This window comes from Telopea speciosissima, chromosome 10 (genome assembly GCF_018873765.1).
Source record: "Telopea speciosissima isolate NSW1024214 ecotype Mountain lineage chromosome 10, Tspe_v1, whole genome shotgun sequence".
Taxonomy (NCBI): domain Eukaryota; kingdom Viridiplantae; phylum Streptophyta; class Magnoliopsida; order Proteales; family Proteaceae; genus Telopea; species Telopea speciosissima.
The window spans coordinates 12,627,554-12,645,789 of NC_057925.1; the positions used below are offsets into that span (position 1 = coordinate 12,627,554).

At 41.4% G+C, this 18,236-nt stretch overlaps 1 protein-coding gene across 1 annotated transcript in view; it reads left to right on the plus strand.

Annotated features, from left to right (window-relative positions):
* Nucleotides 1–766: 766 nt before the first annotated feature.
* LOC122642912 (protein LONG AFTER FAR-RED 3) overlaps nucleotides 767–18,236 on the plus strand; it is a 130,246-nt gene continuing 112,776 nt past the window's right edge. Inside the window, exons 1-3 of the mRNA XM_043836526.1 lie at nucleotides 767–860; nucleotides 958–1,106; nucleotides 2,275–2,376. Of these exons, the coding sequence (XP_043692461.1) occupies nucleotides 776–860; nucleotides 958–1,106; nucleotides 2,275–2,376 (336 nt within the window). The 5' untranslated portion in view covers nucleotides 767–775. The remainder of the gene's footprint in view (nucleotides 861–957; nucleotides 1,107–2,274; nucleotides 2,377–18,236) is intronic.

Here is an 18,236-nt window from a genome sequence, read left to right on the forward strand (position 1 = left end):
CCAAACGACCAAAGAGGACCTATTGTATCGGGATTGAACTCCTAAATGGGTAGGGGAATCTCCTTAAGGCCACCAAGTATGGAAACTTCTCATATAAGGACTCTCCATGTATATTCCGTCTCCCACATGGAAACTATTTACCAGAAGGAGACGATGTACCAAAGGACTCAACCCACCGCCTTAATTCACAATGCAACAGGTATAAATAAGGCCACAATCGAACATGTAGGGATCGCAGTCGAAGCTGTGTGATTTTACTCTGCTACTTTTAACTACTGCCAGAGAACTAACTTAAGCATCAGAGAGTCCGCTCCGGCCACCTTTGGTGTTCTTTCTGTGAGTCTTGTAGATCAACAACCATCTGCACGTTGTGACATTGTAGAGATAGTTTTCGGCCACAACAGAAGGGTCCATTTCGGTTGTTCCATGTGAAACTCAGCCCTTAGCCTCCAAATCCATTAATCTGCAGCTATTAATCTATTATACATCTCTTGAAAAATCTGGGAATCAGGTGAGCCTCTCTGATGAATGAAATGACCGATCATTTTCTATCACATGGATCTACCAATGTTTGCTAATGTGGCAATAGTGACAATAACAGCAATTCACTAACCTCGTGACGTTTATCAAGATTCTGCATTTTGGTAAGACACCTCATGGTCCATGCGGAAGACTACAAGGTGACAGTTGAGACAGTTCCCTTCGACTCCGAGAAGGAATCTTTACTGAACGACAATTTGGCTCAGTATAAGAAGTATTAGGGGAGAGGTGTTTCATGGCCATGAATCTCCTTGTCTTGGTTTCTGGGTTTATCGCTTTGGTACTGGCAATCGTATGGCTTCCAATTTTGGACACCAAATGTAAAATCACGGTTCCTCCTTGAACTGAATTTTCCTGCTAAAGCGAAGCGATCCAAAGTTGTTTACGCTGATTTTTTTTTGGAAAAATATCTTGTAGGGTGGTCTGCTGTGAATTCCCCGGTGGTTGCGGATTTGGTGGTGAAGAACGGGACAATATACACCAGTGATTCCTCTCTCCCCTTTGCTGAAGCCATGGCCATTCGGCATGGAAGGATTCTTCGTGTTGGCAACTACTCCTCTCTTCAGGTTATCTTATGTTTCAAACTTCCATCATTAACCGCTTGCTATGGAATCTTTTGTATAGTCGCTGAAAGAGGGTATGATACTGAAAGCAAAAGGAAAGAAATGCTGAAATGGACATAATTTGTTCGATTATTAGTTATTTTTTGCTTCATAAACTTAAATGTGATGCAATGAAGCTGAGGTTCAGGACTGTTTGGGTGAGAAGAAAACAGGAAATCGCGTGATAGGCGGTTATTAGATGAGGAAGGAGCAAGCATGGTTGCAGTGCCATGTTAGACAGTTCTTATGTTTTCAGAACTTAGTTAAAGGATGAAGTACAAGTAAATAGAACAGTGGGGGAAATACATCGATACATGGTGAATCAATACTCTGTTTTTGGACACATGGAAGTGTCCATCCTCAACAACTTCCTTTAGTGGAATATCATCCTTGAGCAAATGATTTTTGCTTATTTGAATCTGTCCACATTGTGTTTGCTTAATTTATTGTATTAACTCTCTTGTTGAAAATCAAAGATATTCTCAGGCTTCCCACTTTAATATTCTTTGTAGACAGATTATGCATCATTATTTGATCACCCTCTTTGTCACATGGGTATTAGTGCTGATATCAAGTGTGGATGTGTGTCTAGGAATCTGATCTAACCGTTAAATCATTGGACACTGAGGCTTGGCTTACACTAATTTTCTAATTACGTCTAGGACATGGGCATACTAGCAATTATAAACATTCTATGTAAGCAAGTTAATTAATAGATTACTTGTGTTCTTTACATGTATCTAAGAATGAGAACATTTAGCGATGATAGTGTGTATTTATGAACTTATAAATGACAGTGAGAATTCCATATATAATATTTATGCTGAAAATCCAGATATATAATATTGATGTCTCTGTGCCTCCATAGTCTATATGTTTGTTAAATGTCCGAATAATGGGCTTGCATCCAATCCAAAAACATTTTGGAAGAAAAAAAAAAAAGATTTGAAGCTGAACACGCATCCACAGTATATCCATGTCATGCTGTATATGACATGGGTACTTTTGAGTAAACTGAAGGGTCTGCATATCACAAATCACCTATTTATCTTATTTTTGTACTAGTGCAAGTTTACAGTCTCTAATTCCTAACATAGGTTAATTTTCATGTGCATTGTTCATGTGAATGCAGGACTTTATATTTGATGGGACTAAAGAATTAGATCTTAAGGGGAAGGTTGTGGTTCCAGGGTTCTTTGATTCCCATGTGCACATGATGTATGGAGGATTACAGGTATTCTGGCAACCTTCCCTTTATTCCATTCTCAATTGTGTATGTCATTTCGTCTTTCTTATTTTCCTCTTTGTGATTTGCTCCAGTGTAAGACATAAGGTGAGTTTAAATGGACTTTGATTTCTTAATTATTGGTTTAGATATGGAGGGGTACTAAAATGTGGGAAAACTACATGTCATCAAAATACCCAGTCTGATGCTTGCGGGGGCAGATTCTCACACCAACATGGCATGGAGCCGCAGCTAGTACTATTGCCAAAACTACTTTAGTGTCACTAATGTGTTACGACATAAAAATATTTACATAAAATAATGATTACACTCTTATATGTGTACATACATGTTTTGAGAGTACTCATTTGTAATTATAGACCATGCTAAACTAGATATAATATTTAAAGAGAATAATTATAAAGTAGTCATGTAAATATATTGGTCTTTCCATAACACAAATAGAATTATTTATAGAAATATATGAAATGAATTTTGAAACATTTAGAGAAAACTTCTATATACCCTTGAGTCTTTGACTCCTTTTTTGGGGCTTTGCTGAGTGTGATACCTTGTGTTGGTGTTGAATTCTGAAATCTGCACCCATACATTGGTTTTCTCAAGGTGGGAGTTTAATGGATGATCAAAATATCCAGGTTTCAGTTCATGTCTGGGCAAATGTGTTGGGAACCTTGAACTCTTAACGTGTAATCTTGAAAAGTAATAATCAACCGAAGACATGTATCTATGGTAGGATCTGCTGGGTGGGTTAGCCATGGGCTGCTTTCTCCAGGAAGGACATGGTTGCTGAATCCAGAGTGAGGTCTGATGACAAGGAGTTCGAAGTTTGTTAAAAGAAGGAAAGATGCTCTTATATTATACATGTTAGTGGAAGCGATGCAGGGGCATTGCGATAGGTGGATCCTCTCTTTAAAGATGTTCCATGCAGCTATCTTTTCAGTCTTATGTGATTTCTTCTTGGACCATATTTGACCAGGTTGTGGGATCCTCCTGAATCCTGATGGTATTGCAATGTTGAGTTTTGACAGAAATTCAGTTCATTTGGGAACGATGTTCTTTTTGGAGTTGGTAGCATGATTCAAGATAGTTCTGGAAGGTATCTCTTGCCTATTCTGGTCCAATAGGTGAAGGTAAATTGGCTGTGGCTGAAGTTTTATCACTAGAAGTAGGATTGGATTTTTCTATTTGGGCCAGGCATGCCAATATAATTATTAAAGGTGTTCAGCTACTCTCGTTGGTTGTTTCTGAAACCGTCAGTAGGTTCCCTCACCTTGTGAAGTTTATTCTCTTTTTTATGGTCCTAAAATATATTATCCCAATGGGGGCCAAGATTGATGGTTTATGTGGCAGATGATTCAGCATTAGCTAGGAAAGGTGTGGCTCAGTCAAGGATGGTTCTCGGGGCAGTATTCCTCTTTGTGCCTTCTCTTTGAGGCTCCTAGGCTTCTGTGATCTTTATTCCTTTCTCCTGTAAAAATCACATTGATTAAAATAAAGAAAGAAAAGTGATGCCAGAACATCTCCAACAAAGACTTTGCCTTTTGGTTATTAAGAAGGTCTAAATTGTGTATTTATGGATTAATGCAAAAGTCGGCATCGAACCAGAGAAACCAGTGGGAGATCAATTGCAGCAGCTAGCAAGATCGATACAGTGAAAGGAACAGCAGCAGGGTTCAAGATTGAGGTCTAGTGGGTTCCTTAGGGGCTTGAAGCAGTCCTCCAAGTATCACTCTGATTGGGAGGAAGAGTGCTGAGATCAAGATCTTCAAATCAGCAGCAGTGAATAAGGAACTGATGCAGCCACAAGTGTGGAAAGTGGTCTTCTTTGCCTCTGTACAGCAACAGTAGATTCAGTTGTTGTTTAGGATGCTCTCTGGGTCTTCATAGATGTAGTAGCAGGTAGCAACACTTGATTGCAGTCACACAACAGCAGGAACAGTAGGGAATCGAATAAGAGAAGAAGGGGAATGGGATAAGGAGATTCAGCTCTCTCAGCCAGGCCTCCCAGCCCTTCATGTCACACACATGGACAAGAGAAAACAGTTGGAAGTTAAGGGATGCAAGAGAACAGGGAGAGAAATGAAGGTGGAAGGTGGAAGGTGGAAGGTGGAAGGTTGAAGAAGAAGGAGAAGAAGAGAATATGGTGCAATGTTGTGTGTTGGAGAGATTGTCTCCACCACACCTATATTACTTCACTAATGAGATAAAGGAAATTATATATACCTCCCTAGGGAGGTAAAAGGCAAAAACAGAGAATAAAATATAAGAAAGTAAGAAACTAGACTAGTACCCAAACTAGTCTTATTACATAACTCTGACACTCCCCCTCAAGCTGGAGAAAAAATGTCATACATTCCCAGCTTGCATAATAGGGTACTAAATTGATGAGGGATGAGCCCCTTGGTAAAGATGTTAGCTAATTGATTGCCTGTCTTAACAAAGGGAGTACAAATGTGGCCAGAGTCAATCTTCACCTTGATGAAATGTCAGTCCACTTCAATGTGGTTTGTTCTGTCATGTTGCACAGGGTTGTGAGTTATGCTAATGGCAGCCTTGTTATCACAATAGAGTCTCATAGGTACCTCAGTATCAAATCCCAACTCTTGGACCGGTTATCTCAACCATAGGAGTTCATATACTCTATGAGCCATAACTCTAAATTCTGCTTTTGCACTTGATCCAGCCACAACTGGTTGCTTTTTACTTCTCCATGTGACCATATTACCACCCACAAAAGTACAATAGCCCGATGTAGATCGCCTGTCAGAAACTAAACCAGCCCAATCAACATTAGTGTAGCCTTCAATTCTCAAATGGTTGTACTTGGCATATAGGAGACCTTTTCCTGGAGAGGACTTCAAGTACTTGAGGATCCGGTAAACAACATCCAAGTACCCACTCTTGGGGGCATGCATAAACTGACTCATCACCCCAACTGCATAGGTGATATCTGGGCAAGTCAAAGATAGATAAATCAACTTCCCTATAAGCCTCTAGTATTTCCCGGCATCAACAAGGGAAGGTCCACAGTCTTCTCCTAGCTCATGATTCTGATCAATAGGAGAGTTTGCTGGTTTGCAGCCCAACATCCTTGTCTCTTTCAACCAGTCTAGGATAAACTTCCTCTGACATATATTTATTCCCTTCTTAGATCTTGACACTTCAATCCCCAAGAAGTACTTTAAGAGACCCAAATCTTTAATCTCAAACTGTTGAGCCAAGTAGGTCTTCAGCCTAGCTATCTCAGCCCTGTCATCTCCAGTCACTACAATGTCGTCAACATAGACAACAAGGGCTGTAATGGTACCATTACCTCGCCGGGTAAATAAAGTGTGGTCAGCTTGGCTCTAGGAATAACCATTCTTCAAAATGACTTGTCTAAACCTCTCAAACCAAGCCTTCGGGGACTGCTTGAGACCATATAGTGCCTTCTTGAGCAAGCACACTTTCCCTTCAACTGAGGGATACTTAAAGCCAGGTGGAGTCTGCATGTACACTTCCTCTTCTAGGTCACCATGGAGGAAAGCGTTCTTCATATCCAACTGATACAATGGCCAATCTTCATTAGCCGCCAAAGATAAAAGAACTCTTATTGATTTCTGCTTCGCTACAGGAGCAAATGTCTCCTGATAATCAATCCCGTACACCTGACTGTAGCCTTTAGCCACCAACAGGGCCTTGTATCTCTCAACTATACCATCTGATTGGTACTTGACTGTGTAGAGCCATTTGCATCCAACTGGAACCCTCCCTCTGAGAAGATTAACCAGTTTCCAAGTACAGTTCTTCTCAAGGGCCATCATTTCCTCAGACATGGCTTGCTTCCACTTTGGGTTAGACATGGCCTTAGTGACATTTTTTGGAATGGAAATAGAAGAGAGGGTAGCAGTGAAGGCAACACCTGTAGGAGAGAGAGCATCATAGGAGACAAACTGGGCTACAGGGTTCGTGCAAGCTCTCTTTCCTTTTTTAGTAGCAATAGGAAGGTCTAAATCAGAAGGAAGAGAAAGAATATTACCTGACTGGGGAGGATGTATCTCAGGATGTGGATCCAAAGAGGGCTCTTGGCAAGTCTTCTTTCCTTTACTCTTCAAGCATTCACCCTTTTTGTGTTGAATGTGGTAATTATTCTTATTACTAGAGCCACTTTCCACAACAACCTCATTTTCATTGCTAGCATCAACACCTGAATGGGTATCAGTATCAACATCAACCCCTTCTTTGTGTTTCTCAATATCAAACAGAAATGGAGAAGTAGGCAAAGGTGGGAGGAATGGGATAGAAACAACCTCATCATTTCTACTATTCTCCCCCTGAAGAGGATGTTGAGAAGGAGTAAAGAAAGGTATAGATTCAAAGAAGGTAACAAATCTTTGGAGAGAAGGCGCCTTCAGGAAGATGGATGATAGCATTTATACCCATTGGTAGAGGAGGAATATCCAAGAAAAATACATATGAGTGCCTTGGGGTCAAGCTTAGTCTGGGCACATTTATTGACATGGACATAACAGACATACCTAAACACCTTGGGAGGAAGAGAGAAAGCAGAAGTCTGAGGAGACAACAAGTCTGAAAGAGATTTGGAGGCAAGGAGTTTAGTGGGCATGTGATTGATTAAAAAGGTAATGGTAAGAAGGGCTTCAGACCAAAAGGTTTTGGGAACATGCATGCCAAATAGGAGACTCCTAGTGACTTCCAACAAATGACGATTTTTTCTTTCAGCCACCCCATTCTGTTGAGGGGTGTCAACATAAGCAACTTGATGGATAATGCCATGATCAGTAAAAAACTGTTGAAGCTCCCTATACATATACTCCTCCCTTTATCAGAACGAACTGTTTGAATACAAGTATGAAACTAGGTATAAATGAGCTCATAAAAATTTTTAAAGGCATCATAGACCTCACTTTTTTGTTTCATAAAAAAGGTCCAAGTTAACTAGGAATAGTCATCAACAAAGGAAACAAAATAGCAATAGCCAAACAAAGAAGTAGTGGGGGAAGGCCCCCAAACATCAGATTGCACAATATGGAAAGGAACAGTGGATCTATTACCCTGATAAGGATATGGAGAACAACAATGTTTAGAAAACAAGCAGGGTTCACACTGAAACATATGGGAAGAAGGAATGGAAGAAAACAAGTGGGGTAATTTTGTCCTCAAAACACCAAAAAAAGGTTCACCTAAATGTTGATGCCACAACATCACAGAATCAACAATATTGTTGTCATTACGCCTGCATGCGTAGGATTGAGAAGTAGGTGGAGAGGATGTTCCTTGATCAAGAAGGTAAAGTCCCTTTTCCTCACGTCCTTTGCCAATTACCCTCTTTGTCACCAAATCCTGAAAAACACAGTGTGATGGAAAAAAATGACAGAACAATTCAAGGATTTGGTTAGGTGGCTCACAGATAAGGGGTTAGTATGAAACTAAGGAACATGAAGAACAGAGTCAAGGGAGATAGAAGAAGTGACACGAACATTACTTTTGCCAGAAATAAATGAAAGGGAACCATCAACAACTCTAACCTTTTCCTTACCAGAGCAGATAGAGTAGGAGTCATAACACTGGGATATGCCGGTCATATGGTCAATGGCTCCAGAGTCAATAACCCACGCAGAGGTACTGGAAGGGCTAGATGTAGAGGCCTGTAAAGTGAAAGCTGAAGAGTCTAGCACTACAGGTGTAGAATTAGGGCTATCCAGATATGACAAAACCCTGCGAAATGCTGCAATATCATCCTGAGTGAGGGATGTGGTGTCTGTCTGTAGTCCATATGGAGATCCCATAGGTGCAACTTCAGTCACCAAGAAGCATGCTTTGGCTCCCCCTCTCCTGCTGCCGTGCATACCAGGGGGACAACCATAAAGTATCCAACATCTATCTCTCGTGTGTCCAGATTTCCCACAATGGTCACAGTTGAACTTATTTCCTACAATAGCTGACATAATGTAGGAATGCACAAACAAAGGGGATGATACCCAAATCCAATGGGGAGTATATTCTCAACCCAAAAAGAAATTTTCAAACACTAGTAATTGCAGTCCAAGTAGCAAACTAAGCTAATACTTCAACAATATCCAATTCCACCATATGCTTCAAGGTGTAATGGCATCATACAACAACATGAGAGACTCAAACAACACATCTCACCAACACCAAGCAGCTGAAAGTATCACATACTAGCTAGATTGGTAGCTCCCTACTTCACCGGTAGCACCTTCTATCCATTATAAAACAACCCATAATCTTGAAACAATATAACTCAGCAAATAAAACCCCTAAAATAGGTTCAATACAGTAGTATATCAAAAAACAATCTGTAGAAACCGCTTCCTTCAAAATGCCGACCTTGTAGGAAAGGGAGGAAACAATATGTATATCATACAGGAGCTCTAACACGGCGGACTATCCAAAGGGGGACACGGGTGAATAAATAATTTCAACACCTGCCCGTGCCCAGAGGGACTCGATACCGTGATCCCTGCCTGCTCTGATACCATGTAGAAACCGCTTCCTCTAAAAGGCCGACCTTGTAGGAAAGGGAGGAAACAATATGTATATCATACAGGAGCTCTAACACCGCGGACTATCCAAAGGGGGACATGGGTGGATAAATAATTTCAACATAATCATTATTTCAACAACTGGCAGCATTATAGAGCATCACAGTTTGGAGTTGCCGAGAAAAAGGGCTAGATGTCACCAGTTGAGCCTATATAGGCTTGAAAGTAAACTCCAAGGCGACTCCACAGGACCTGATTTCATCTCCAACTGACCTTGGATGAAGGAGAAACAAGAAAAACTTCCCAGAACTGGCGGAGTTACTGTAGCAGCAGCATAAAAAGTGAGTTGCAGACCTTGGGTTTTCCTCCTTTGCAACCAATGTTTTGGGGGCTTGAAAGGGGACCCTAGGGAGACTCCAATGGGCTAGGTCCAAGCTTCAACAAAGCCAAGATGAGGGAGAACACGGGCTGTTTCAGAAAAAGGAACAGTAATTTCTCGGTTTACTGTTCACGGAACCGTATTCTGGGTTTTCTTTCATTGATTTGGGCTTCAAACAGCCAAGTCTTCACATGAAGACCTATCTTAGTGCTTCCATAGGCTTCATGTAGAGATATGGCATGATTTCTTCAAAATTTTCACATATCAGCCTCTTCCTTGGAACCCCTTTGTAACCTAGGGTTCCAAAGAGAGGGAAAGGAGGTGGAGAGCTTGTAGGACGACTCTCAAACCAGAAACGGAGGGCGCTCTGATACCAAGTTGGAAGTTAAGGGATGCAAGAGAACAAGGAGAGAAATGAAGGTGGAAGGTGGAAGGTGGAAGGTGGAAGAAGAAGAAGGAGAAGAAGAGAATATGGTGCAATATTGTGTGTTGGAGAGATTGTCTCCACCACACCTATAGTACTTCACTAATGAGATAAAGGAAATTACATACACCTTCCTAGGGAGGTAAAAGGCAAAAACAAAAAATACAATATAAGAAAGTAAGAAACTAGAGTAGTACCCAAACTACCCTTAGTACATAACTCTAACAAACTTGCTCAAAGCAATAATAATCAACTTCATTAAATCGTCTATTTGGCTTCTAAAAGCCTTACATATAAATAGGTAGCAATGACTTGCTCCTCAAGTTGCAAAAATTAGAAAAAAATTGGAAATTATAAAAATAGAAGCAATAAAATAGAAAGTCTCTTATAAGGCTGAGACTTGGATTACAAGCAATGAAACTAAAATAGAAACTTCTAAATAAAAGCTAAGCAACTAAATAAAAACTCTAATTTAGAAACAAATAACTAACAATATAGAAACTAAATTAATAACAGCTTCTAATAGAATATTCCACCAGCATCCAACACCTAATCTTCACACCAGCAGTCCATATCAAACCCAAATCACTGCTCGCGAGAACAGTGTCATGTGAACAGTAACTCATGGTACTGTTCACGTGAACAGTAATTTTTTTTTGGAATTCTGTCTGTCTTCTTCATGCTTCGATCTACATCATGTACTTTGGAGTATACTGGTATGGCAGGCAGGAAAACATGGGAGCATACTTTAGTGGGACTATTCCTTGCTGTCCTATGTGAACGTTCCATAAATTGACACATTTATTTTTGGTGGGGGTGGGGGGCTTGGGGGGTGGGGGGAGAGTGGAGGGATGTGGTGGAATTACTCATGAAGTTGGTAAACTATCTTGTTTTATATAGGAAGGAATATGTAATAGAGTACTTTAAGAAGTTTGAGGAAAGAAATTTGAGTAAGATGCTTCATCTTTTTTTATACAGGAAGGAATATGTAATAGAGTTGTTGTGATGTGTTACCCGATATTATAAGGGTATTTTGGGTTTTTTATTTATGCTTTATTTATGTACTTTTGAACAAGGGTAGGATTGTAATTTGGGCTGTGACACTGTTCACGTGAACAGTATCGTGAATAGTATCGTGAACAGTGTTTTCCTTTGTAATCTCTTTTATTATTATTATTATAAATAGAGAGCTTGACTGATCTCATTGATCATTCAAGCCATTCACGTAATTCCTGTTTTGTTAACATGGCATCAGAGCCAAATACACTCTGATCTAGGTTCTCAAAACCCACCTCCCTCCCTTCGATTTTTTCTCCTTCCCTCCATCGAGCTTCTTCCCTTCTTCTTTCTTCCTTTCTTTTGGTTCTTCTTCTCCCATTAGGGCAGCACTACTGAGGTGATCGTAATGATCTAGCTGCTGCCCCAATATACCTCCTTTTTATGCCTCTTTTTTGGATCGAGTGGAGTGAAGCACCGTCTGCAATTTGAAGATTCCTATTTTTTTGGAGATCAGGCCTCTACATCTGTTTGGCTGCATCTTCTATTGTGGGATCTTTATTTGATATTGTTCTCAGCCCTATTCACTTCATCAGTTGGTTGAAGACCCTGCCCTTTATCGATCTCTCTTCTCGGGGTTTTTTCAAAACCACGACATTAATCGATCTTGGGGTTGGGCTGCTGGTTCTGCTGCATCTGATTGGCACCCTTGCTGCCTTCATTCGACATCATTCCCAGCCTACATATCTCGAGATTTTTGCTCCAATACAACCCTTTTCTATTGGGGGTCGATTCCAGAATTTTTGGATATTTTTGGCTGTTCTTTGCTTCCTTGAAGATTGGTTACTGCTGCAATGACTGGTTCAGATTCTTCTTGGCCTCTTCGGCATTGATGGCCAGCCCGGACTGATTTTCTTCCCCTTGCTGCCCCAATCAAACTTGATGGCTCCAACTACCGAAGTGGTCTCGGTCTACCTATTTGTGATGGCGGCGTGCCTCGCCTCACGCCATCTTCTTGGGACAACAACTAAACCAGTGGAAGAGGGTTCTCAGCTCAACAAGTGGTTATTGAATGATGCGATGGTGATGTCCTACTTGATCCATTCTATGCAAGGGGATATCTCGGACAATTTTCTTCTCTCGGACACTTGCCCATACTATCCGGAATGGTGCCAAAGAGACTTATGGTCGCACGGGGAATGATGCACAGGTCTATGAGATTAGAAAGAAGGCTAATGCCACTACCCAACAGGAGCTCTCTGTCTCCAAATACTATGCTGCCCTCAAGAACATGTGGCAGCAATTGGATCATTACTCCGACTATCAGCCCTCTACTGCTACTGATCTGGCTGCCTATCGCAAACACGTTGACAAAATACGTGTATGATTTTTTGGCTGGACTAAATATGGAGTTTGATCCTATTCGGGTCAAGTACTTGGGCAGTCCCCTTTTCCATCCCTAGAACAGGCCTTTGCCTTGGTTCATAATAAGGAATCTCGTCGGGTTGCTATGCTGCATTCCTCTACTGTTGATCGCTCCGCCTTGCAAGTTGCTTCCAGTACTCCTTCTCTTACCACTACTGATGGTGGTACTGCTGTCCCTAAAGGTCCTGTCAAGTGTGAACACTGCAACAGGCTCTATCATACTAAGGCTCAATGCTAGAAGCTCCATGGGAAGCCTGCTGATTTTGAGGAAAAGAAAGCCCGTGGGAAGTTTAAGCCCAAGGCTCATATGGCTGATTCTCCTACTCCTGCTGCTGCTGCTGCCCCTTCATCTGACATTGGGCTTACTTAGGATGAGCTCCTAGCTTTCCGTCGCATGCTACGAGGCCTCTTCCGTTGCCTCCACTACGGCATCTACACCGCTGCCCCTCCTGGTTCTAATTTTGCCTCGGGTACTCCGATCGGTAGTCCGTGTACATCGGCTATATCAGATCCTTGGATTATCGATTCCAAGTGCATGCGACCACATGATGCTCCTCCCATGTATTTCATCTTTATTCTCCATCTTCCGCAAAGACGTGTTCGAGTAGCTAATGGTTCCCTTTCTCCTATTAATGGGAAGGGTTCCATACGTTGCTCCCCTACCCTTTCATTAAAATCTGTTTTGCATGTTCCGTCCTTTTCTACTAACCTTCTCGTATTAGTAGTCTAACTAGAGATCGAAGCGCAAACCGACTTTTTCCCTTCTCATTGTGTCATACAGGATCTGGAGACGGGCGTACGATTGGGGGTGGTAAGATGCAGGTGGTCTCTACTTACTTGACCGGGTCGGCCTTCTACTTTGCATTCGGCTTCCTCTACAGCTCATCATTTACAGTCCACCTCGTCCCCGACCTTCATCTCTGCACTGCCGACTTGGTCATCCATCCCTTAGTACTTTGTCTCTTTTGTTTCGAGCTTGATTAAGCATTGTAATAGGAATGAGTTTTTATGTGAGGCTTGTGTTTTAGCCAAACAGACTTGTTCGATTATTCTTCATTAAATAAAAGAAGTGAGTTTCCTTTTGCTTTGGTTCATTCGATGTGTGGGGCCCGCCCGTTGTACTTCCCTTCTACGGTCATCGATGGTTTGTCTCGTTTATTGATTGCTATACTCGTGCACTTGGGTGTACATGATGAGCCATAAAAGTGAGGTCTTCGCTGTTTTCGAGTTATTTCATCGTATGGTTCAGACCCAATTCAATGCCACCTGCGCATTTTACGATGATAATGGCAGAGAGTACATGGAGGGTCGGTTCCAACTTTATTTGGCTCACATGGTATTGTCCATCGGACCATTTGTGTGTTGACTGCGCCTGGAATGGGGTTGCTAAAAGGAAAAATAGACATCTCCTTGAGGTAGCCGGGCCATTATGTTTGCACGCGAGTTCCTTCTCACTACTGGGGTGATGCCATTCTTACCGCTGCTTATCTCATCAACCGTGTGCCTACCCATGTCCTTGATGGTCGTTCCCCCGTTGATCTCCTCCAGGGTTCCTCCTCCTTTGTGGTTCCCCCCAAAGTCTTTGGTTGTGTTGGCTATGTCCGCAATCATCATCCTCATAGGAAATTTGCTCCACGGAGCATTTGGTGTATTTTTCTGGGGTATTCTGCGACCCAGAAAGGATACAAGTGTTACCATCCACCTTCTCATTGTACTTTTGTCTCCATGGATATTGTCTTCCATGAGTCCTTGTCATATTATTCCCAGACACCTCTTCAGGGGGAGAAGGATCAGGGTTTTGAAGATGTGTCTGCTATTCTTCCGGCTTCTATTCAGGGGGAGCCCTCTGTAACTTCAGCTCCTATAGTGGCTCCTATTCAGGGGGAGCGTAGACCAGTTAGTCAAATCCCTGTTGCTAAGGTATATACCCGAGAGCGCAGAGGACAAGTTGAGACTACCACCACCACCATACCACGTCCACAATCGTCTGCACTTGATCCAGATCCAGACCCTACTACATCATCTGGTAAGGATCCTTCCCTTGACTTACCTATCGCTATTCGTAAAGGCGTTAGGTCATGCACCCAACACCCCATCTCCAATGTTGTTTCCTATGATGCTTTATCTCCTTCCTATCGTGCATTTGTTTCTTCTCTTTCCTCTGTTTCTATTCCTCAGAAATGGCAGGAGGCGATTGCAGATCCAAAGTGGAAAGCAGCCATGATGGAAGAAATGACGGCCTTACTTAAAAATGAGACATGGGAGCTAGTTGTTCTTCCTTTGGGTAAGAAACCAGTCGGGTGCAAATGGGTATTTGTTGTCAAGCAGAAGCCAGATGGAACAGTGGATAGATATAAAGCCAGGCTTGTGGCCAGATGCTTCACTCAGACTTATGGGATCGACTACCAGGAGACATTTGCCCTTGTTGCAAAGTCGAACCTTGTCCGGGTCTTCTTGTCTTGTCTTTGTCAACTTTGGTCAGGACCTACAGCAGTTGGATGTAAAAAATGCATTTCTTCATGGGGAGTTGGAAGAGGAGGTTTATATGGATGTTCCTCCGGGTTTTTCCTCTAACAAGACCCATGGGAAAGTTTGTAGGCTCAAAAGGGCACTTTATGGGTTGAAGCAATCTCCACGGGCATGGTTTGGTAGGTTTCATAAAGCCATGGTCTCCTGTGGATACAAACAGAGTCATGCTGATCACACTCTGTTCATCAACCGAAAGGGAGAAAAGGTCACTCTTCTCATAGTTTATGTTGATGACATAGTTGTGGTGTAATGATCTGAGATGAAGTTTCTCACTGAAGGCTTTCTTGGGACGGGAATTTGACATAAAAGATCTAGGACAGCTAAGATATTTTCTTGGGATTGAAGTTGCCCGTTCTCCAAAAGGCATCTTTCTCTCCCAGAGAAAGTATGTTCTAGATTTACTATCAGAGACTGGTTTGCTTGGTTGTCATCCTTGTGACACTCCCTTGGAAGCTACTACCCGTCTGCAAGAGAAGGATGGTGAACCTGTTGATAAGGGCAGATATCAACGATTGGTGGGCAAGCTAATTTATCTCTCCCACACCAAACCAGATATTGCCATTGTTGTGAGTCTTGTGAGCCAGTTCATGCATGATCCTTATTCCACTCACAAAGCTGCTGTTCTTCGTATTCTCCATTACTTGAAGTCAGCTTCAGGAAAGGAGATCCTTTTGTCTCCTCATGACCATCTTCGCATTGAGGCTTACACAGATGCTGACTGGGGTGGTAACCCTGACAGGAAATCTACCTCCGGCTATTGTACTTTTGTTGGAGGAAATCTAGTCACATGGCGGAGTAAAAAGCAAAATGTTGTGGCAAGATCTAGTGCTGAAGCTGAATTCCGTGCTATGGCCCAGGGCATATGTGAGTTACTGTGGCTTCAGAGTTTACTCCTTGATATTCGTGGTTCTGTTCATCTTCCAATGATGTTGTACTGTGACAACAAAGCAGCAATTAGCATTGCCCACAATCCAGTGCAGCATGACCGTACCAAACATGTGGAGATTGACAGACACTTCATCAAGGAGAAGTTAGAGAGTGGGCAGATTTGTATTCCTTTTGTGAAGTCTGGAGATCAACTGGCTGATGTCTTCACCAAAGGGTTGAGTGGGAAGTTGTTTTATCCTAGTCTAGATAAGTTGGGCATGTGTGATATCTATGCCCCAACTTGAGGGGGAGTGTTGAGATGTGTTACCCGATATTATAAGGGTATTTTGGGTTTTTTATTTATGCTTTATTTATGTACTTTTGAATAAGGGTAGGATTGTAATTTGGGCTGTGACACTGTTCACGTGAACAGTATCGTGAATAGTATCGTGAACAGTGTTTCCCTTTGTAATCTCTTTTATTATTATTATTATAAATAGAGAGCTTGACTGATCTCATTGATCATTCAAGCCATTCACGTAATTCCTGTTTTGTTAACAAGAGCACTTCAAGAAGTTTGAGGAAAGAAATTTGAGTAAGCTTCTTTACTCAATGCGATGGTTAATGTTCGAATTTCTGAGGTGGTTGCTTAATGGAGATGGAGACATTAAAGGACGAGGAAATTCAAACTGTGTATGTGACTAGAAAATCTCTATCCTTTGCTTTTCTCTTGATTTTAACAAGTTCTGTGGTTAGCAAGAATCCCGCGGTTAGCAAGAAGGTATTAATGTTGCTGAAATTGATCCAGCTTCCTGCCAGTTATGCTTCTTCTAACAACAACAATGCCTTATCCCAAATAAAAGGGGATGGCTACATGGATCCTTGCAAAGACAAAAGATTAATACAAATAGTAAAAAAAGAAAAGAACATGACAGCAATAACAACAACAACTCAGCATTATTCCAACTAAATGGGATTGGCTACATGGATCTTTGCCCTCCAATCAGCTCTATTTGAGGTCATACTTGAAACAAGACCTAAGCTTTCTTGATATAGTGCATGTATCTCCAGGGACCTCCTATACCTAGTTGAAGCCATCCAATCATCAATTTAGAGTCTCCTTCTATGACCGATCGCTGCTTCCCATGTTGAATAGCATTCTCAATATGCTGAATGGCTGCTTTCAAATCGATTGTAACTGTATCAAAATACCCAATGGGACCAGAAGATGCCTGAAGCACTACCCTGCCATGGACTTTAAATTCCGCCCCACCCCAGCTGGACCGGGGTAAGAAACAAACTGCTTTCAATCTTGAGCCTGATCACAAATGAGGGATGGTTTTAAACTTGATGAACGTTCAGTTCAAGGAGGAAGTGCAGGACATGCACAAGAAGGGGCAGGAAGATTTCAGTCCATGATTCATGATTAAACCAGAATCTGGTCTGGTTAACTGTTCACATGGGGTTAGTTTGACTGAAGATTTGATGATTGACTAAAGATTCTGCTGAGAAGATTTCAATAGTCTGTTTTAGAAAGTTTCTATTTTTATGTTATTAGGTCCTTAGCTAAGAAGCATTATATTAGTTAGTAGTTTCTATTTTGTTAGATTTCTAGAGATTCTCTCTACCAAGAGTTTCTAGAGAGTTTCTATTTTTATTGTTTCCATTTTGAGTAGTGTCATCCACGTAGGGAAGGCTCTAGTTGTTATTTTCAGTATTTGAGTCTTTTATTGAAGCGATGTACTGTTGTAATAGAAGAGACGGTTGAGAAATAAATTTTGTTCTTCTTTGGTTCAGTGATGAATTTGGACAGGTTGAGTGGTAAGCTGTAACACCTGTTGGTGGTGATTCCAAGAGCCTGATTAATGTAATACTGAATTGGGGTTATCAAAACAGTATCAAAACGGGATAAAAAACAGAGAACAAAAGTCCAGCAATAGGAGAAAACTCATATCATAAAATCAGACAATCAGATGGATCCAGAATTCATGTTTTGTTATCTTCTCAAAAAGGGAAACCTTCTCTGAAAATCTCAGACTGATCCAATGGGTAGATCAGAAAAGAACAAGGAATCCTAGTGACAATAGGACGGGCAAATCTGTCAAACTATGAGCCTGATCAAAGAACACATTACAGATCTAGTTAATCCAGCAGAACACCAGTAAACAGTGTTAATTTCAGATCAAACAAACCAGCAGAATAGATAAATCGATTTCAGGTTCAATGCCTCTAGATGCAATCCTACTTGGAATAGGATTGTATTGAATACTTAACAGAATCTGAAATTGATTACAGAATATGAAAGCTAATAATGTCGACAGAATAATTCTGAAGTCAGAATCGAAATCTGCAACATAAAGCTCTCAAAATAAAGACTCAAAACACTAAAAATGAAAGGCCAAACCCAATCCTTAGCTAAATTGGTAACATAAAGCGACTATGAAACTAAAATATTGAAAGAAATTGACTCGAAACAGGACTCTAACTAAACTAATGAAGTAAATCTGGTCTTCCTACTTTCTACCCATATTTTAGGCCCATTCCAAAGAAACCCACGGGATCAAAGGACACATACATAACCCAACCCAAGGCTTATTTCCAATAAAATAAACCCTTTAGGTGACTTAGCTGCATCACTGATTGGTGGTGATTCCAGTCAGACCCTACTGTGGTGATTCAATAGGTTGGGTATGGTGGTGATTCCATTCCTGCAGGTTAGGTG